The sequence below is a fragment of the Thamnophis sirtalis genome, unplaced genomic scaffold (assembly GCF_051295495.1).
Source record: "Thamnophis sirtalis isolate CommonGarterSnake01/CBP01778 unplaced genomic scaffold, rThaSir2_p1.2 scaffold_15, whole genome shotgun sequence".
Taxonomy (NCBI): Eukaryota; Metazoa; Chordata; class Lepidosauria; order Squamata; family Natricidae; genus Thamnophis; species Thamnophis sirtalis.
Window position 1 is genome coordinate 19,320,886 of NW_028261395.1, and position 21,850 is coordinate 19,342,735.

Consider the following 21,850-nt stretch of genomic DNA (forward strand, 5'->3'; position numbering starts at 1 on the left):
ATCAAAGATCTCAATCAATGAGGATCATAACCGCTACGTAGAGCCTCCGCCTATAAATTCAACACAAGTTGAGAACTCCAAATTCAGCTCATCACTTGCTGGTGGAGACTGTTGGCCAGGATGTCCTTTGGTCTGCCTCAGCCCATCCATTATTATATTCCCAGGGTTGCAACAAAAAATGAAACATTATAAGTTACTCAGGTAGCATGAAAAGTTAAAATGCACGAGAAATAAATACGCATGCACACAGACTTTTCAAAAATGTGCACACAACTGAGACTCTTGCAAGAGTTTCATGGGGGGGATGGACCTGACCTTCCAGGCACCAGGTTCTTGGGGAAATGATCCCAAAATGGAGTGGAGAATGTCACCATGGAAGCCTCGCCAGATACCCCCAGGATGAAGAAGACCAGCGTATGGGTCTTCAGTGAGAGCTGAAGGCCAGCTGGGAGTAGAACTTGGGTCTCGGGACTTTCAGCTATGTGGCCCAACTTCTATCACCCTCACGCAGCTTGGTTAAATTACAAGAGAAGCATGATCAACTCTGCAATGTTGTCGATCTCTTTCTTCCTGAACCCACAATAATGTCTTAATTTCTCTAGAAGAAGCCGAGGTAAGCAAGAGAGAAGAAAGTAAGGGAACCACAGTGAAAGAGGTCAGACTCATGACTTCCAACTTTGTAGTATTTCAGGACCCAAATGAACAACACTTCTTTAATGTACTCAGTCAAATAACAAAATGGGGCAGGGAAAAAAATGGTCTGCTCCTTGCTATTGAAAACTTTCTTCTCTTCCATTGACTTGCAGGGCGATGAGCAGATGGCCTTCAAGAGGCCTTGCAAAATCTCCCTTAATCTCAGATGCTTTTCCTAGGAAAGAAATAGAAGAAGTGGTGAGGAAAAACCTCCACAAGGTTGAAACACAGAATGTCATCCTCTAAGCTCCTCCCCAGGTTGCTTGAAGGGGCTCTAGAATCAAACTGGACACGTTGATAATTGGTCAATCTTAGCAGCATCTTCTGCAAAGGGGACATCAGAAGGGGCTTTGTCCTAGCCAAGCTTCAGGTCAACCATGTTTACATCATCCAGAGAAGCTCAAGGCATTTTTTAATAAAGTTTTATATTCGATAAACATTAAAAACATTGGACATAGGGCAATATTTCTGGCATACATATTTCCATATAGTGATTAGATCTTATAACAATTATATTTTATATCCACTACATACCGTAGGTATGTGTAGTCAGTCAGATTACCTGTCTATTGATCCTTTTTAAAAATATAATTACTATTCATACAAATACATATCCCATTCCTACCTATCACACATTCTTAATACCATATTTTCCAATTCTGATTTTTTCTGTGTTTTTCTGTCCTGGCCTTTTTTCCTCATTTCTAACCATCGTTACCATTTGTCCCAGATTTCATGATATTCCATCTCTTAAAGAAGCTGAAGGCATTTTCTGAGCATCTGAGATTTTGAGATTTTTCTGAGACAATCAGCAAAATCGAGGAACATTTAAATGAAAGGGTTATTGATTAGGCATGCTAATGTAAAATAGATTGGCAGAGCCTGATGGCCAGTATGCCTCTTCCTTGTACTTTACATGACCATTTTATTTTCCTGAGTTAACACAACAGGGTGCATATTATTTTTAAATTGTTCTAGATGTTTTAGCTTTTGCTCTGTGTGCCCCTTTCCTCTTTGTGACCCAATTTATTCAGACAATTATTTTCAGACATGCAATTCTTTTTGATGCTCAAATACAGACACTCTCAAACCCTACACAAGGAGTGTCAAACTCAAGGCCCAGGGGCCGGATCCAGCCTGCAGGATATTTAGATCTGGCCTGGAAACAGCAAAGGACCAGTCTGTGGTGCTTTTGCCAGCAAAAACAGGGTCCTGAGCTCCATTTTTGGCTGCCACGGTGTCGTGCAATCCCCTGCCAATGAAAACGGAGCTCAGGAGCCTGTTTTTTGCTGGCAGAGTGCTTGGGCCACCACAGGTGCCCCCAACACACCTACACCAGTCCCCCCCAGGTGAAACACAACCCTGTTGCAGCCCTCAATGAAATTGAGTTTGACACCCCTACCCTACATAGAACAATCTAAACTCCCCCCAGTTCCAGGAAGAACATTGTCATGAGAAAAGTTTGTCTGCACTTGGGGAATAAGGAAAAGAAATATCCAAATGATTCGGATATTGTGGAATTTCCTTCTGAAGACTTATTCCACAAACACTGTACCCAAACAAATTTTTCCATCCTCTGGCCCCTCTGCACTTCATTTCTGTTTCGTAAATAAAGAATGTTGCGTGTCTTCTCCCTGGTTTGATGAGCCACAGCAGCCATCAGCAACAGAACTGCTTTTATTCACTTGCCATGTTTACTTTAACCTGGATGCTCTCCAGAGCACTGTCGAATTAATTCTGAGCAAGAATGGACACTTTTGAAGTATACAGCGGTTCTCCTCCTCTTCCTGTGCCGTTTGGATTACAATCCCAAACAGGGAAGACTATGAAATTTATGAGCCAATGTACTTTCATTAGATTTTTCATTGACTGGTTTAATAGGGCTCCCACTGTACTTCCTTCTATATGTCACCTCTGCAGCCCCAAAGAATTTGGTCAAAGGGTGTGTTTCGTCAAACCCGTTTTCCTCCTCTTTGCGAAACTGAACTCATCTCAGGCTAGTTGTCCATCCATGAAATAAGTCAGGCCACCTCGCGGAAGCCCAGTCTCTCCCTTCAACCCCACCTGCGGGGCTGATTTGTACTTGTGGCTCTCTCCATTTGGGTCTCATGTAAAAGAGGAGTGGGAGGAATTCTAGGGAGGAAGCCAGGGGTGGTATTCACCTATCTTCTCTACCAGTTTGCAAATGGGAGCACGCAAGCCTTCCACTCATGCGCTTTTGGAGAAAAAAGGGCCTAAATGGGATGCCATAGAGCTGGGGTGGGTGGGCGGAGCCACCCGCGATTTCCACTACCGGTTCGGGCGAACTGATAAAATACCACCTCTGGAGGAAACATTTCCCAGAAGCCAGCGCTCTGACATTTTCCCAAAGGATGAGCATTCTGATCATGCAGCACAAGGAACAAGCAGAAGCACTTATGATGCCCTGATCCTCAGAGAATGATCCTCTCTCCAGGCAGAGGTTCAGGGAGGCACCTCAGGGTGGGTAGATTGAGAAGAGCAGGAGAATCCATAGAAAGGAGATAAACCTTTCACAACCAAAGACAAGCTTGCTTACTGTCCCTACAATAGAGAAATACATACTTGAGTGCCAAGGATGGGCTTCAAAAATTTTAACAATGGGTACTCTGCCTGGTTCCTGGGTGGGCGTGGCCATGGTGGGTGTGGCCTAGTCAGCCTCCTGCACCACAGCTGGGGGTGGGGTGTGTTTTCGCCTTCTCCAGGCTCCGGAGGCTTTCCTTGAGCCTCTGGGAAGGCAAAAACTTTCTACCCTGGGCTCTGGATGGCTTCTGGGTGGCCTGTTTTTTCTCTCCCCGATCTTCTGCATGGGCCCTGCACTTACCTCGCATCCAGAACGGGCCGTGTGGAGACTCCTGGGAGGGGAGGGGCAGCGTGGGAGGGGAGGGGTAGGGTGGGCAGAGCTAGCCAAGGGTGGGATTTGGAGGTTCTCTGAACTGGCCATAACATTACTGTGTTTCCCCGGCCTGGTCTTATTTTCAGGGAGGTCTTATTATTTTGGAGGTACGGGAGGCGGTGAGCGTGATCAGCTCATGGCTGCTGCTGTGTTGCAATATTTTCAGGGAGGGTTTATTTTGGGGGGAGGGCTTATTTTAGCGCATGTGCTCAAAAGCCTGATTGGACTTATTATCCGGGGAGGTCTTATTTTCAGGGAAATGGTAGCTACAGGTTCTCCTGAACTTGGGTGAACCCGTAGCAGCCCACCCCTGCTTGAGTCCTCCAAATATTTTCCAGCAACCAAGAAGGAGAAGCTTCACAGATGTTGCTCAGCTTAGAAAAGACATAGGAAAATTAGGGATTACTTTAAAGGAGGGCTCACTGCTCTCTAGTCTTCATGATTTTGCTACCCAGTCCAGCTCTAGAGGAAGAACTGCATCGATTCCCAGAGGGTTGGATCCTGCCTAAACTGTGCTTCCCTCACCAACAAAACCCTACGAATTCCTCTGCATGTAGGATCCTACCTTTGCTCCGCTGCTCTGATGGCTTCAGGTTTTCTTCAGCTTCTCTATTCTGGTGGAATAGGCGTCTTCTTGCATTTGGAGCTTCTCGTAGATCTCAGACTATGAAGAGGAGCATTTGGCAACTCTGCAATCTTCTGTCTCTTTTTTTCTCGTATGCATTACATCCAAAACATACTACAGACTGTATAGTGTTAGCTGATATTGGTTAGTCCACAGGTTGCTCTGCCTCTTTGGGAAAAGGGCCAGGCTAAAAAACCCTGCGGTTTCAGTGGGACAGGGCAGCACTCCATAAACTCTCCTCTTCTGGGGCCATCTAAGCTCCCTTTGCCCCAACCCAGAGTGGGACTCAGCTCCCTTTGAACTATAGCAGGGGTCGCCAACCTTGGCCACTTTAAGCCTGAAGTACTTTAACTCCTAGAATTCCCCAGCCAGCAAAGCTGGGGAAGACCCCTGAATTATAGGACAGCAAATGCCTCCTGGCTTCCTGGTGTTTGAACAATTCAACCTGTGCTTGCAGAACACAAGTCCCCTTCCTTGGGGGTGGGGTGGGGTGGGGCAGATGGTCTGACCTTCCTGAAATGGAGACTGTATAGATATGTAAAATTCCTGTCTTTCCTTCCTGGCACACAGTTGCCAAAGCCTTGCTCCAAATGATCTGGAGTCACCAAGCTGGGAAGGTTGATCTCACTGTAACCGCCTTGCCAAAAAGGCATTAAGAGTTGTGAATCTAATCTTGCAAAGCTTCTTCTCCAGTAACATTGTACTGCAAACTAGGGCATCCAAAACCTTTGCCAGACCTATTCTCGAATACAACTCGTCTGCCTGGAATCCACATTGTACATCAAACATTAACACAATTGAGTGAGTCCAGAGGTATTTCACGAGAAGAGTCCTCCACTCCTCTGCTCGCAACAGAATCCCTTATGTCACCAGGCTCAAACTTTTGGGCTTGGACAACCTAGAACTATGCAGCCTGTGGTCTGACAACGTCCTACCTCTCAACAACTACTTCAGCTTCAACCACAATAATACACGGGCAAACAATAGATACAAACTCAAGGTAAACCGGTCCAAACTCAATTGCAGAAAATATGACTTCAGCAACAGAGTGGTCAATACCTGGAATGCTCTACCTGACTTTGTTGTTACATCCTCAAACACCCAAAACTTTAACCTTAGGACTGTCTACTGTTGACCTCACCCCATTCCTAAGAGGTCTGTAAAGGGGGTGTGCATAAGTGCACCAGCATGCCTAACGTCCCTGTCCTACTCTCCCCATTTATTTGTCCCCATTCCATGTGTTCTTATTCATGTTTATTCTTATTCCTATTATCTTGTACAGGAGTGACAAACTAAATAAATAAATAAAACAAATACTACAGGTTTGTTCTATTCTATTTCCTTTGATGTGGGGTTGCATTTTGTGGGGTGGGGGAAGGGAAACCCCTCTTGCCTTCTGAAGACCCAACTGGAAGTGAAATGAAACTCCAGGGGAAAAAGTGAGTTAAGTGCCGGTCTCTTTTAACTAAAGCTTAATTATTAGTAAACATCCGAGAAAGAAGCATCAGAACGCAGAGCTTAATTTCATTGTGATGCTCACATATGAGTCAGGAGAGCTAATAGAATGGGCTTCTGGAGCTTTGTGGCCTAAAAAAATGCTCAGGGCTGCATGCGCAGGCAGAGAGACACTTGGGGCAGGGAGAAGGTAGCTGCTGCAATTAGAAGGGGGCTCTCCTCTCCAATTCCCCACTACCTGGACACCTGGCTGCCTTCTGGAACCCATTCTGCCCTGCAAGGAGTTACGCAGCTGCCTAATGCAAAGGGACGTTTGGAGGAAAACTGCAAAAAGCGTGTTGATTAAGGAAAATTACGAATAAAATGATGTTTCTTTTGGAGGAATGTGCAGAAACCCACAAATTGTACTGTAAGCTTAACAAATATTCTTGAACTTCTGTGGGAATAGGTTAAAGGGAATTGACAAATGGAAAATATGAGAAACTGCAAGGAAGGCATTTGCCTGTCTGTAGTAGCAGGTTAGCAAAAGCAACTGCGACCCTTGTGCAGAATGTAAACTTTCCCAGGATTTTTTAATGCCCCCATTTAATCGCTCTTAAATATTTCAGCTCTCCCAAGTGGGAAAGACTCCCAGCACTACGTTTTTCTTCTTTCATTTTTCTTGTTTCATTTTTTTTTTATTGTTAAACAGCTCAATTTGCAATAAAACGGAACTAAACCGGCATTCCTTCCCTCCCGGAAGTGGTATTTTCACGGGGTTGTTAACGGGTCATTCCACATGGATTTCCAGATAGAATCCATGAGATGTATCAGAACAGCCAAAATCGGCAAAAAATGAAATGTTAATTGAACAGAAACGATCTTTGCTCAGACCACGTACCTGTGGGGAGTCCCTAAGCAAGGACCCTGGCCTAAGAGGGCACTGCAGATGCAGGGGGACGGCAGGGGAGACCCTCTGCTGTACCCCACTTGCTGTGCCCTCCTTTTGGGGCTGTCCCCTAAAGGGAGGCGCTGGCTCAGGCAGAGGAATGATCCAAAAAGGGCTCCTTTGCTGCCTCATCTGCACCAGAGTGGGCTTCCATGCTGATGACATTGCAGAGGCATTTTCCAATTCCCTCTGAGGTAGCGAAACTCACATTTGGGAAGAGTAGCACAGCAGCTTTGATGTGGTCAACAGGGCTCAGTTCATCCTGGCAAAGACATCCCGTTGTGGGGCACAGCATGAAAGCAGAATGAAGTCAAGTTGCTTCTTGCAACCCTACCTGGATGTTGCCAATGAGCTCGTTGGTGAGCTGGCCCAGAACCGAGCGAACGTCCTCGATGGTGTAGCCCATCAAAGGGTCCACGGTCACTTGTTCTTCACCTGGCTCTTCTGCAAGGACGCCTCCCGGTTCCTAAAAGAGGACAGGCAGAGGCTCACCAAGCGACCCCTCTCATCACAGGGGGAAAGGGCCTCCTACAGCAGAGGGAGTCACTTATGCCCCCACCCCCACCTTGGCCACTGACAGATTTCCTGCTGTCACTCATGACAGGAAACCCTCCCAAGTTCTTTGGACAAAAGTGTGTTTGTGCGCACGTGTGTGTGTCTGTGTGTGTGAGAGAAAATGTTTATGTGAATGTGAGTGAAGGGATGCAGGGAACCCAATGTTGCTCCTCTAAGCCAGGAAGAGGTGGGGCATTTTGGGGGGCTGAGAAGAAGCCCAGGCTGGGGCAAGGTCCTCTTTTGGAGGCCTCCAAGCTTCATAGGGCAAAGAACTGATCAGGGCAGCCTCTCAGTTAAAACTGCCTCCTGGGAAGGGAAGCCAAGGAGAATTAAAAAAAAAGAGTTCAGTACGTGGCATTTTGCTTTCTTCCCAGAGACCTCCACTTACCTCCTCCTCCTCCTCCTCTTCCTCCTCCTCCTCCTCTTCGTCCCCTGCAGTCAGAGCTACGAACTTGAAATAGATGTCGCTGGGCAAGCCTTCTTCCAAGGGGGCAGGGAAAGGGGTCTTGGCGGGCTTGACTAGTTCTACCACTTTCTGTTAAGAAGAAATAAAACGGGGGGGAAAGCAAGGGAGATTTACAGAAGAGCAATGCAACCCATGGCTCCTCTTGGGCACCATTTGCTGATGGCTTTTTCAAGAAAGGAAGCCAAAGGCCCAGGCAGACCATGCCGTCTCTTTGGTTACTCTTCCCAAGTGCTGGAAGCCTCCCTGACATCCTTCTCAGACCTGCTCTCCAGGTTTGGTAACTAACAACTGTTTTGTCAGATGGGGGAGCCGGATCGGCTCAACCACCATGGCAAAATAGGTTGTAAAATCAGGCAAGACTCAACAACCACAATACTTGGCATCCCATTCCCAATTGTGGTCATAAGTTGAGGACTACTTGTACTCTGAACCACCAATGTGAAGGGCAGAAGCCCCCCCCCCCAAAAGGGACAATGAGAGACATCAGAGAGATCCATTCCTCTCTCTGGCCCAGGGGTCGGCAACACTCAGAGCCACAAAGGTCCTAACCGGAAGCCCCCTATTCAATTCTGGAGACAACCAGAAGTCCAGTCCCCCCACTATAAAGTCTCCTCCTAGTGTGGTGTCCTTTTTCCTCTACCTGTCCTAACCGAAAGCCCTATCAATTGTGGAGCTGACCAGCAACAGGGAGCCGCAGCAGAGGGATGAAAGAGCCACATGTGGCTCCAGAGCTGGGTTGCTGATCCCTGCTTTGGGCGATCTGGCAAAACTCAATTTGTGGGGCCTTAAAGAAGCCGAGAGTGCTCAGGTTCAATCGCCTGTGTCTCAAAACAGGAAACCAAATGCAACCATTCAAACTTGTGGCGAAGTGGAGACCTTTGTTGGAAGGGCAAATGACTGAACACAGGTGATGCTGGGAGAAAGAATACAGCTGGGCCATAAATGCCCCAGCAGCCTCCATCCTTCTTTAAGCACAAGACTCCCTGCCTTTTCCCTTGCTGAGGTCTCCCGAGCGCTCCCCCCCCCCAATTTTTGCTTGTTCGCAATTGTTGTCAATTGTTTTGGCTTGGCAGTTGAATTCAGTTGCCACTCAGAAAGTCCAGCAAATTCAGTCCCAAACATGGCTTGTATGCGCCCTCCCCATGTGCCTTTACACAGATTGGTGGGTCCCAATGATTCTGTGCACAGAATTTTCATCTGTCTCCTCCATCAGCTCCTCATTCAAACAACCATTTAATCACAGAAAGGAGCCTGTTTTGTTAATCTCTGCAACATTCGGCCAGGTTTTAAATGCACTTGTAGTTTCAATTTATGATAAAAAGGAAGCCTCTTGTTGGCAGCAGAGATTTCTGAATAAAAGTGAGCTTTGGGGACAGAATATTGCTGATTTCTTTTTATATTCTGCATTCCTAACAAGTCCAAGAGAAAATCAGCATGAATGAATTGTGAAGAGAGCCTCGAGCCAAACGTATTTAAATGAATCTTTCTGATGCAATGCTTTTCTTTAAGCAGTACAATTAAGGCGTTGTATTTCCTTTAAACAAAACCTCATGTATACCATTACCATTGATTATATCGCGAAAATTATTTAAAACCGAGGAGACAAGGTCAGCATTACAATCCTGCTTTTCTTTTAAAGTTACTCCCCCCCCCAAAAAAAGAGAAACGTATTGTTTGTTCAGCATGGGAGGGGCTTTAAGTGAACGAAGCTCACATATAACATTCTAAGAAAATCCAATCCATGCTAATTTATTTAATGGCTGAGACACAGGCACCTGCCCACCCCATTTCTCCCCTCCCTTGGCCATTTGTCACCCGTCCCATTTCGAACAGAAGAGAACCCATGCTGGATCTCTGGGTTCTGCAAATCTCCCTCTTCGGCCAACCCCAGACTGACCTCCGTGTCCCAATAGCAGCAAAAAAGAAGCTGCCATACAGCTCCAGAAAGCCCCTTTAGCAATTTCCACTGCAGATACCAGCCTAGACCACGTGATCTCAGCAAGTTTAAGATGGGTGGACGTCAACTCCCGCAGTGGTGGGATTCAGCCGGTTTGGGCTGATTTGGGTGAACTGGTAGTTAAATTGTGCTGTCCTCTCCACTTCCAGGAGTCCCCATGCATCCCATTTTGGCTCCCATGTAAGCGCAGGGAGGCCTACTAGACCCAAAACGGAGCGTGAGGGGTATGCGGTGTTCCCACCCAAAGCCCATTTTTGCTCCCAGGAGGCTACAGAGAGGCCCACCAGGCCCAAAATGGGGTATGAGGAAGCAGCGCATCCTTCCCCCCCCCCATGGCCCATTTTTGCTCCCAAGGGGATGCAGGAGACCAAGTGTTGCCTGTCACACACCCTGTCCATGCCCACCATGGCCCTGCCCACCCAACCGGTCATTAGGGCAGAAAATCGGTTGTTAAATTATTTGAATCCCACCCAGTTGCCATGTTTAAAGAAAACTGATTTACACCAACAGGTTAAGGCATGGCTGAATAGGGAATCCTGGGAGTTGACGTCCCCACCTCCCTCCCAATTGACACATCTCAATATTAACAAAGCAATTTCACCCATCTCTTTGCTTCTTTGGTTTGAGAATCTTTTAAGTCTCTGGCTGCCCTGAATTCCAAATTCTACTACAGCGTACACCTCCAGGAGAAGCTTTGTGGACAGCCATGAGTTTTCCATCCATTGGCATATTCCTCCAGGGGTGGAAGCACAACCCAGGGATTTCGGAATAGTTTCTCTGGGGAATCAGAGGGTTTCTTGGTTCGTCCTCATGCTCAAAAGCTACATGTGGGCCTTTCTCCTGCCTTGCCTTGAGCCACTGTTGCAAGGACCCAAGAGAGGGGCTGTGATCAGCCTGCAGGGTAAAAAGGAAAGCCTTGCAGCTTGGATTCTCAGAAAGGCCCCATGTCAATCAAGCACACATGCAGAAAGATTGGCTCCTTTGGAGACTGGAGTCAGAAGCCTGTAAGTCAAGGTGAGCATTTCAGCAGCATCAGTGGTAGGTTGCAGGCGGTATGCCCGGGTACGGGCGCACTGGTGCCTGGTTGGAGCACCTGGTACCATTCCGGTACGGTGCTCCAGATGGCCCACCTGCCCACCTGTTCCTTACCTGTATTTGAGCTCTTTTGCACTCCCGCGCATGCACACGGAGCACATGGTGCCTATGCGACGCTCCGTCAAGCAGCTGGAGCATCATGGAGGCTCGAGGAGGCGGCACAAGAGGTAAGGATGCATGCACACACTGCACGTGTTCATGTGGAGGACCCTGGGCCCCATTGCAACCGTACCGGTTACAACGTACCGGTTGCAACGGGATCCAGAACCCACCACTGAGCAGCATCTAATAGTAGAAGCTTTCCCTAAAATCCATGGGAAATCCATATGAATGAGGCACAGAAGAACCTTTTGCCGTGGAAATCTGATGTTTTGAGCAGAAATAGGAAAGCAGTTGTTGGAAGAAGTGTCTATCTGGGTTCAGTTCCAAGTGGGGAAAAGACACTGGAAACATGGAGGCTGTTTGGAAAGATGTTTTAATGGTGGACAGGACCACATGGCTTGAGTTCCTCAGCAGGAAAGGGCAGGGATGCCCGAGGGAGCCTGAGTTTTATGCTTTCTTCTGGGCTTTGAATTTCCTGGGGCACAGGAAGAATATCCTGATTGGTTGCTGTTAGAGGTCATAGCTAGCTTTCTAGGTTGTGTGCTAATTTTGGTTGAAACTTGGTGGGTGGTGCAATGAAGGGCAATGAGGTGGGGTAGATCTTGGTTATATAGAATAGGCTGGCTCAGGCCTTAATGGCCCATTGACAAAGGTGGTGGGATGAGTTTCTGCCTCCCTTTTAGGAGGAAATATTCTGCCCTTTTAATATTTCCTAAAATATTTCATTTTCTAGGAGAGGTGGGTGTTAACTTCCTACACAGTCTAGTCAAGTAGTCTTATTGAGTTTTTCTTTTTTTCTTAGTGCAATGCTAAATTAACTCTACTTGTGTTTTAATTCTCTGTACAGTTTGGAATTCCTTCTGTGATGCAGCCTTTTATGCACTGATTTCATTTAGAATCCCCTCATAGTCTCATAGTTGTAATGAAATTGCAACATCTCCCATCTTCCAGGGAGGCTGTGTTATTTGCAGATGATGGTGGCCATCCTGGAACTTGCTTGGAGCAGCACACAGCGGAGAAAACTGGGATGCTCAGAATGCAATTCCTAGAGAGGAGAGCTGATGTCATGACGGCACGATGTGCGATCTTGGTGCTCTGAGATCGCAGTCAAATTTCTGCCACTGGACGGTCCATTTGGACCTAAACCGTCCTGCAGAAATGGTGATTGAGAAGGGCACCTCCTACTGATCTCAGGGACACCGCAAAGTCCCTGAAAGATCCAGGAATAGCCCTTTTTTTCCAGTGATAGAAACACAGCTAATGAAGCTGCTGAAGTTGGAACAGCCCCGGAACGGAAAAAAGCAAAAAGAGAAAATGTGTTGAATTGGTGAGGGAATTTTTTTATTAGAGGAAGAGACTACCCAAGAAAAAAAATAAGTTAAGATTGAAGACAGAATACTGTAGGTGGTGAGATTGATCTGCATTAAACTTACCGTAAGTGTGTTATCCAGTTTCTAATATTTTTTTCACAGATGGAACTTTTGCAGGGGCTCCCTATTTTTTAAACTGAATGGATTAATTATTTCTTCTTTTTTCACTTTTGCTTATACCTATGGATTAAAATTCTCCTTTTTTATAATTCTTGATTTGATTGATTGCATTGTTTTTGATCCCCATTTAAGGTTTTTTTTCTTTCTTAAGCTTGGAATATAAAGAAGATAATAAGAAGGATTATAAAGAGGGTTGTAACAACAGGAGGAAAAGCAGTTACACTGCCACTTAGGGGCTGGAGGCTGAATATATTGTTTTTTCTTCTTTCTCTTTGATCACTTGAGATTCAAGGTTCTTTCAGTTTGTTTACTGACAGTGATAGTAGGAAGAGCACAAGTTGTTTATACAGGTACCTTTTGGAAGTTCTATCACTAGCTATTGGAGGGAAAACAACATTTTGACTTGGAAGATAATAAATGAACCTGTTTGAAGTTTATTAAAATAGCCATGAACCCTATAGTGGCACTATCTGCAAATTGAAAGAATGGCTCAGCAGGAAAAATAAACTGTAACATTGCAAATGATTATGTTTGAAAGTCAAAATCTATTAGTTGTGACAGAGAGAATTGAAAAGAGATTGGAGAATATGGAATACAAAACAGAAAAATCTGATGGAGAAACTGAGGATGTTTACCAAATGAAGAAAGTGGAGGATGGAGTTCAAAAGATGGAAGAAAAAAATGAGAAAAGAGATAAGAAAACTGGATACTGACAACAAGTGAGCATGGTTGGTAATGGCAAGAGCGGAATATGAAAGGGGAGATAGATGGATTAGAACTCTACCCCAGACTTCAAAGCACAGAAGAAGAAAAGAGAGAAAAATTGACAGACATAAGGAGAGAAATCTTGACAGAAGCACTAGTGATAACCAAAGATAAGCTGATGGAAAGAACAGATGTTGGGTTTCAAGCTTTTATGAGATACGAAAAAAATAACATGTTGCCAAGAGAAGTTTATACAAGATTTATTAAGAAAGTAACTAGAATATAAATGCTACAAATGGCAAGAGATATAAGACAGTACTATTACTGGAAAGATACAGGTTGATGCAATGAAAATGTATAATAAAAAATTAAGCTAAATTTAGTTTACTAGTCATATGTATAAAATGAAGTGATAATAGCTATAGTTAAATAATTATTAATAATGATAACAATACATATAGATATATTAGTTTGATAATATGAAATTTTATATAAACAACACATGGAGATTATGAGAGGAAGTTTAAAAGTTTTATCTAGAATATGTTATAAAGATATATTGTGATTGGATGATTTTAGGATGATTTAATGGAATGTTATCATATAATCCTATTCTAGATTTTGAATATTATATATAAAAGGATGTAAAAACAATTATAGTCAAATTAAGGTTGAGATATAATAATTGTGATATACATGAATATAGGTGAATTTAAAATATGCGATTTGATATGAAAAGCAGATGATGACTATGGAAGAGATGCAGGGAAATATTGTAACCAACTGACACACTTTCTCCAATTTGTAATGGGAGATGGTTTTTTATTTTTATGTTGGTTTGTCTTTATTCAAAAACAAGTAAAAATTGTTTAAACAGAATGCGATTCCTAGAAAAAAGAGCTCTTGAGATGAATCAAAAGCAGCAGATAAAATAAACCCATGATATTCAGGGCAAAGTATAAATATTTAGGTTAGTGTTTGGGTAACGATTGGAAAGGAAGGAGAGAGAAACCATCGTTAAAAAGTCTTTCTGCTATATTTTGTCTGTCTGTCTGTCTGTCTGTCTGTCTGTCTGTCTGTCTGTCTGTCTGTCTGTCTGTCTGTCTATCTATCTATCTATCTGCTTGCTTTTTCTTACTTGCGCTTTGTACCTTAACGTTTCTGAAAAATCTGTTAAAAGCTTAAATGATTATTTTAAAAGCCATTGGTTTCTAAGAAGTGAGACTATAAACCACATCATTTAGTCTGGATGAGGATAGTTTTTGCCAAGCTTGCTCAATTATTTGCAAGCTCGATATGCTAACTACACATTTCTATTTGGGGAGAGTAAAAGAGTATCCAGACATGTCTGGGCTCGTTCAAAGGATTAATACAATAAAGTGCTGTGACTCATGAGTTATCAAGGAGATGTTTATGTAATATTAAAATCTGCTCCTGATCTGCAGATAGCAAATGTTTTATTCTCTCTGCTGCCTCCTCAATTCAGATCCCTATTTGCCTCCCACCTACAAAGCCCAGATGGAATATCTTGGCCAACTCTCGGCCTTCTAGATAGACACCACTGTGTTCTGAAGCTTGGTTTCAAAACAATGAGGACTAGAAACTTTTCCAAAACAGAATGAGCGTTTGAAAACAGCCTGTGGCCACACACACTTAGGAATTATTCTATGTACGGCGCTTCTGTTGCTCCTCCATTTTTAAAATTACAGATACATAAAGCACCACTGATATTTTTTTCTGGTCTCCTGAAGACCATGATCAACACAAAGGAAATTTAATGTTATCAAACATATCCCTACAACAAAATCACTTATTGCCTGTATTTTAATTATGGAATTGTAACCACAATCCAATTTTTTTTTTTGCATCTGCTGGTTCAAAGGTACAAAGAATCATTGAAAGTGCAAACATCTCTATTAGTGAGTATCAACGTACAATTTTAAGAGATGTTCGCCATCAGCTCAATCATCTACAGTTTCTATTTCCTCCCTCCATATTTAACCCATTAATTACTACCATAAAAAAACACTGTCAATGTGACAGTACTTTCTCTGAGATTTCAGATATTAAATAGTTTTGAAAAGTTCTTCCCCTATCCAAATGGCTATTTCCCTTCTGCACTGTGTCTCCCCCCCCTTCCTCCTCCCCCTTCTCCTCCTCTGCTGTCCAACTAAAGAATCTACCCTCAAGATCTATCCTTCTTCTCCCCAGAAGGATGGTCTTAGCTTCCCCCCTTGATGCTCCATCCAGATTGGGTTATACAAAGAGCCCCCCCCCTCCTGCCAGATTTATCTCCCTCTTTTCAACTGGCCTATTCAGCATCTGGATCCTCCAAGGACCACAACTGGACCAGCATTAAAGATGTCAGAAAGCCTGGTCAGCTGGCACCATTCCTGCCCCAGTTGGTCTGGCCTCTGATGGGGATCCTGGAGGATGCAGTCCCACACATCTGGAAGGAGCCCAGGATGGGAAATGCTGAGGTTGACCTTCCAAAGTTTGTTCTGGACTTCTGAGTCCTCACCGGAACCATCCAAAGTGCCCAAAGGCAGCTCCTTTCCAGCAAAAGCATGAAGCAGTTCTAGCTCTTTAGTAGAAAGAAACCGGTGTAGGAAAATAAACTTTTAAGAATCTTAAAACTAGAAGTAGCAGGACACAAATTCTTCAAAATTACAGAAACTGCATGTTAGAGTTTATTTTATAAATGTTATGCTTTTAGCTAAATGTGTGCTCAACAAAAAGATGTAAAGGTTGTAATGGGGTGCTGTGTGACAGCAGATACGGTGGGCAAAGTGCTCTGGCACAGCTTCTCACTTTCTGTTAAAACAACCGTCCTTCTTCAGGCTGCAAATTCAATTACTGACTTTATACCAATCCAACCCAGCTACAGAAACCAGTAATTCGGGGGTGGGGATTCAGTTTACATTCCAAAATAGATGTGATTGTGTGAAGAAATTGGTTGTGAATATTCCTTGCCTGTGAAGAGCAATGAATCTCATCCTATTTCCATATTTCTAATTAACACCAACTTAAAAATAAAACTCATGCCATAGCCCACTTTAATCAAAACGGGGAAATACAAAATTCATTTGATCAGAAAACTGACTAGTGGTGATTTGAGAGGCTTCCATTTTTCACGTTTGAATTGCTAAAATTAAATTATTCATGTGCACTTCCCTCTCCTGCAATCAGTGGGGGGAGACTGAAATTTTAGATGTTTCTGGATTTTATCCCTGGATAAAATCTGAAGGCTCTGAATGGTCCCAATAGAGACATTTTTGTACCTTGCAACTCCCAGATTCTCCTTCCCTTGAAGACTCACTGAACATACCCAGTCATGAGAAGCCTCCCCTCTGACAAGTGTTTCAGTACCCTTTCCCGTAAAGTCCTTTAAAATCCAAAAGATACCATGTGCCCACTTAGGTCCTCTGAAGTTTTGGTCACTACACTATAAAAAAGATGTTGAGACTCTAGAAAAAGTGCAGAGAAGAGCAACCAGGGTGATTAGGGGACTGGAGGCTAAAGGATGTGAAGAATGGTTTCAGGAACTGGGCATGGCTAGTGTAGTGAAGAGAAGAACCAGGGGAGACATGAGAGCAGTCTTCCAATATTTGAGGGGCTGCCACAGAGAGGAGGGGGGGTCAAGCTATTTTCCAAAGCACCTGAAGGCCAGACAAGGAATAACGGATGGAAACAAGGAGGAATTTTCTGAACAATGAGAACAATCAATCAATGGAATAGAAGTTGCCTTCAGAAGTTGTGGGAGCTTCATCACATGAGACTTTCAAGAAGAGACTGGACTGCCACTTGTCAGAAGATTGAGCAGGGGGTTGGACTAGATCACCTACAAGGTCCCTCCCAACTCTGTTAATCTGTCTATCTGTCTGAGAAGTCATGGAGAAGGACAATCTTTCACTTCCTTCAGGTGTTCCTTCCACAGCTCCCGGATGTTCTCCCTGCAGTCCACTTCAGCGAAAGGAATAAAAAGTGTGCAAGAAAAGTGAAGCCAGAAAATGACCTGCCTGGTGCAGCTGTTCACACAAAAGTGATGGTGGAGCCACAGCTCCCCGTATCCCATCCCTGCTCTTCTGCTATCATTCTGTTCCTCTGATAAACAGATGGTTGCATCAAGTAAGTGCATTCCTTCCAACCAAATATGGAGCATGAGGTTATTACAGGGGGATAAACAAAACAAACATAATACATTCTTGAAAAGGGAGAAGGTTCTTCTTCCACCTTACATGTCTGTCAGCAAAGTGCTTGGAAGCCTTCTAGCCATATCAGACCTGAAATGAATGCCCTGAATGGCTTTCTCGGGGAAGCCGAGGCTCTGATGCAAGGTATTGTGAATCTAATCAGTGCACGTTCCATTTCAAACTAGTTCCATAAGATCCAATAAAATCACCCCAAGAATCAGACTGGCCAATGGTGGCAAATGGGTCAAATTACCTCCCCACACAAGTTAAATTTTAGAATGTATTTATTCCAAACGAGCAAGATGACAAAACTGAGATAACTAACTAGCCTGGAGGTTTATTTTCTTTGATGCATCATGGTATTTGGATAGCAACTTTTATTACTCAACCTCTCCTGCAACTAAGAAACTGAGCCTCGCCTGAGCCTAGAATACCTCCAAACTCTAAGCCAGGGTTGGCAAACTTTTTTGGCACCAAGTGCCAAAATGGGAGTGTATGTGCACACGTGCGGCAGCACCGGAAACTGGAAGAGCAGTTCCCTGGCATTCCGGCACGAGTGCACTGGAAACCGGAAGAGGAGTTCCTCAGGGCGCATGTGTGCACCGAGAAGCTGAGCTTCTGGTTTCCAGCATGTGCATGTGCACTGGTCACCTGGTCTTCCAATTTTTGGCACGCATGTGCATGCAAAGACCACCTGGCTGGTGCACATGTGCATGGCGGAACCCCGAAGAGCAACAGGTGATGACTGGCATGCCCAGGGAGATAGGTCTGGGTGCCACTTCTGGCATGTTTGCCATAGGTTCGCCATCACTGCTCTAAGCTATGGAAAGTGACAACTCCTAACCTGCAACTGAGCTAGGGCAACTATCCTTGGCTCCTAGGGGAATGTTGATGGTAGGTGGATTTCAACGTGTGTTTGAACTCAAGAGCCTCCAACAAAAGGTTAGCAATAAACAATGGATAATTTTAAGAAGCATATATTTTGTTTCCTTCTTCTCTGTCAGAGATGAGCAGGCTGAGCTGGAAGGTGGAGTTAAAAGTGTCATCAGTTTGGAGTCATTGCTTTGCCATAATAACCCAAGTCCAGCCCCCCCCTTGAATTCTGTTGACCCTTATCTAGTGCCTTAGTTGACTAGATTCTTGTGTACAAGTAGCAATAATAAACTCTTCTGTGCTTTGAACTTAACTCTTGCTCCTGGTTATTTGCACCTGACATTCTCCCACCTTTTAGCTTGATGAGATTTCATAAAAATAGGACAAGGGACAGTTGCCTCCACTTTTCCATTCTGCCCTCTTTGAGACCCTAAGTGGGTCTCTAAATGAGAGCCAGGCAAGCAGTGTTTATTATATGTTCTTTGGATCTCCTTTACCTTAAAAATCCCTGGCTCCATAACGTTACTGCTATGCAAAATAAAATCACCCTAGTAGTCACACACAATCTCCATCAAAATGTCCCAAGTGAAGACACTACCAATAATTCTGACAAATGGCCTAAAGGACAGGAGATAGCAGAGCATCTGTGGGTCTGATTGCCATCTCTAAATATTCTAGTGCATAAAGGGAGGTTGCTTTGTCTCCATCTAGTGACCAAGTTGGGTGAAATTGACATAAAACCAACAGGCATCTGTGGAAGGAGGGAAGCATCTATGCAAAAGAACTGGGTTGCAAGGAAGATTTTGAGAGTAAAGCAGGTCATGAATGAAAACATGAATAGTCTTATAAAACAGACACCTGTCAAGTTGGATGTGTATGGATCAAGTCTATATTTATAATGTGTATCCTCCGTCTCTTTCCTCTTATTATCTTCACAGAAAAGGACAGATTATTATACCCTCTTAGAGTAATTCTGCATTTTGTGACATACAATGAGATGAACAGGAACGCTGAGATCTAGGGACAGGTGTGATTCCAGTTGGACTGGCCGGTTCCTGGCTCAGAGTTGGTGGCTCGTGAGCCACTCAAGAGCGTTTCTACAGATGACCACGGGGGTCACGGCTGCAGCACCACAGACAGGAAAAGGCAGGCAATTTTCTGAAGAAAGCTGGACTTTCTGATTCCACTTTCTGCCAACTCCCTGGACAGCAGAAACAGGCAGAGACACCCAGGAACATAGTTTAAGATACAGTTGCTTTAATGATTTAAAACGTGTTGCTTACTTTTGCAACACTTTTATGGTCTTCATTGAGGTTTATTTATTTTTTAATGACTTGGCTCTATGAACTCCTGAGAGATCTTGTAATTTTGACGGGATATAATAATGGGAAACAAATAAATAAGAGTGATGATTCATGTGAAAGTTTTATTGGAGAGCTGAAATAAATGACATATACTGCCACAATTTAGTTCAAGCTTTGGATTAAACCATGACATTGATAAAAAAAGAGAGCCCCATTCCCTTCCTTGACCTGAATCTCTGTGTTATTTAGCTCTACCTACAGAAGAGGGATACAGTGGCTCAGTGGTTAAGACACTGAGCTTGTTGATCAGAAGGTCGACAGTTCAGCGATTCAAATCCCTAGCGCTGTGTAACGGAGTGAGCTCCCATTACTTGGCCCAGCTTCTGCCAACCTAGCAGTTCAAAAGCAAGTAAAAATGCAAGTAGAAAAATAGGAACCACCTTTGGTGGGAAGATAACAATGTTCCAAGTGCTTTCGCCATTTAGTCATGCTGGCCACATGACAACAGAGACGTCTTCAGCTTCGAAAAAGAGATGAGCACCGCCCCCTAGAGTCTGGAACAACTACCACATATGTGCAAGGACAACCTTTATCTTTTTGCAGAAGAGGACTCACTGCCAAGCTGGTTAAGAAGAAGCAATCTCTTGCCACCCGGGAAAAACCTATGAAACAGATTCAGCAGATCTAACACTCAAATCAGAGGTGGGTTCCTACCAGTTCGCACCTATTCGGTGGAACCAGTTCGTCAAATCTACCAAACCGGTTAGAAGAGGTTCCACCAGTGGACCCGGAAAGCAGGCCACACCTACAAAAGAGGTTCCAAAAATTTTTGAAACCCACCACTGACTCAAATGCTTCAGCTCTCTGTATGTCCATGGTCGTTTTGCCACTGTTGCCCCAAATGTAATATTCCAAAGCTTCATTTTATTAATTTTGAAAAATTACCTACTTTATTATGTACCTGTTTAACTATTATTCTCAAATAACAGAGATGGCTATAACTTTCTTGTTTGTATCTTATGTTGATTGCTTTTATTTAGTATCCTATGTTTATCACTTAGTGTTGTAATTTATGATTTATGATTATGATAATGATTTATCACTTGCTGCTTGTATATACACTGAGAACTTATGCACCGGAGATAATTCCTTGTGTGTCCAATCATACTTGGCCAATAAAAATGATTATTATTATTATTATTTTATTATTTATTAAATTTATAGGCCGCCCAATCCCGGAGGACTTGGAATTGAAAAATTCAATTCAATTCTATTTCATTCCATATTCTCTTCTCTTCCTATTCTAATTCCATATTCTATTCTATTCTATTCTATTCTATTCCATTCCATTTCCTATTCCTATTCCCTCTTCTTATTCCCTATTCTATTCTTATTCCATCCCATCTCATCCCATCCTATCCTATCCTTCATTTGGAATAATAATCACACTATTCAAATGTCTTCTCTGTGGCATTTTAATGCCTGGAGTTAGATTCCCTGCAGCTAGTAGGAAATGCAGAGATAAGGCTAAATTGTGCCCATATTATTCCCACAGCGCAATTACATTTATTCTGGGCTTCTTTGAAAGCAAGCATTGTCTAATTTTAGAAGGATAGTCAGATTTGGGAGTAAGGACACAAAAGACAATACTGTTTGAAGACATGGGTATTTACGAAAAAGTTGTATCTTGATCTCCTTTTGATCTCCAAAAGACAGATTTCTAAATATTATACATGCAACCCACTCATCACACAGAGATGCACCCCCACAGACACAGCGGGGGTCTTGGGGCTGGTGACCTAGCAGGAAACCTTCGGAGGACACCATACAGAACTTCCTGAGACCCCCACAAGAGGGCACTCAAGGGTCCTTCGGTTAGGTAATTTTTGCAGAAGAAAGTGGCCCCTGCACTATTATTTTCTAGTTTTCTGAATATTTCATTTTTAAAAACCCAAGGAGGAAACTCACACCTCTACAGATCTCTAATAACAGATGCAGGTGGAAGAATAATCCTGTGAAATGCTCTCTCTGAAGAGGGATTAGGGTGGGTTAATTTAGTTCCCCCTCTCTTTGCAAGGGGATTTCAAAAACTCTGCCTGTGTCCAGCAGCCAACAAGCCATCACTCTTGGAACAATGAAAGACAACCACGAGTTAAGATGCCTTCAAGACAGGAGGCATCACAGCCAGGAATGGAGTTGACAAAGGGCACCATAAATAACCCAGGGAGAGAAACAACCTAAAAACATTACGAAGAGAATATTACCAAGTGACCAAGCGCATCAGCTTTGCTTTTGAAGAGAAGACACATTTGCCTTCCTGAAGGAGACAGACTGCAGTCCTCATGGCCCTCATCTTCTTCACAGTCTATCAAATTCATCTCACGGTCTTCTAAGTTCATATTATGTGACATCAGGAAGTCTTTTTCGGCGGCAGGACTGGGTTTTTTTTTGCACAAAAATAGAAAAATAAGGAGACTCCCTCGGAACAAGAAATA

At 43.7% G+C, this 21,850-nt stretch overlaps 1 protein-coding gene across 2 annotated transcripts in view; it reads right to left on the reverse strand.

Annotated features, from left to right (window-relative positions):
- Positions 1-312: 312 nt before the first annotated feature.
- The window catches only part of CABCOCO1 (ciliary associated calcium binding coiled-coil 1), a 113,585-nt gene continuing 92,047 nt past the window's right edge, over positions 313-21,850 (reverse strand). Inside the window, exons 6-9 of one of the 2 annotated variants that reach the window (XM_087701946.1) lie at positions 7,559-7,705; positions 6,950-7,081; positions 4,173-4,271; positions 313-868 (exon numbers count right to left, since the gene is read on the reverse strand). In XM_087701946.1, the coding sequence (XP_087558072.1) occupies positions 4,197-4,271; positions 6,950-7,081; positions 7,559-7,705 (354 nt within the window). In that variant the 3' untranslated portion in view covers positions 313-868; positions 4,173-4,196. The remainder of the gene's footprint in view (positions 869-4,172; positions 4,272-6,949; positions 7,082-7,558; positions 7,706-21,850) is intronic. The other variant, XM_087701947.1, reaches the window with a different exon arrangement.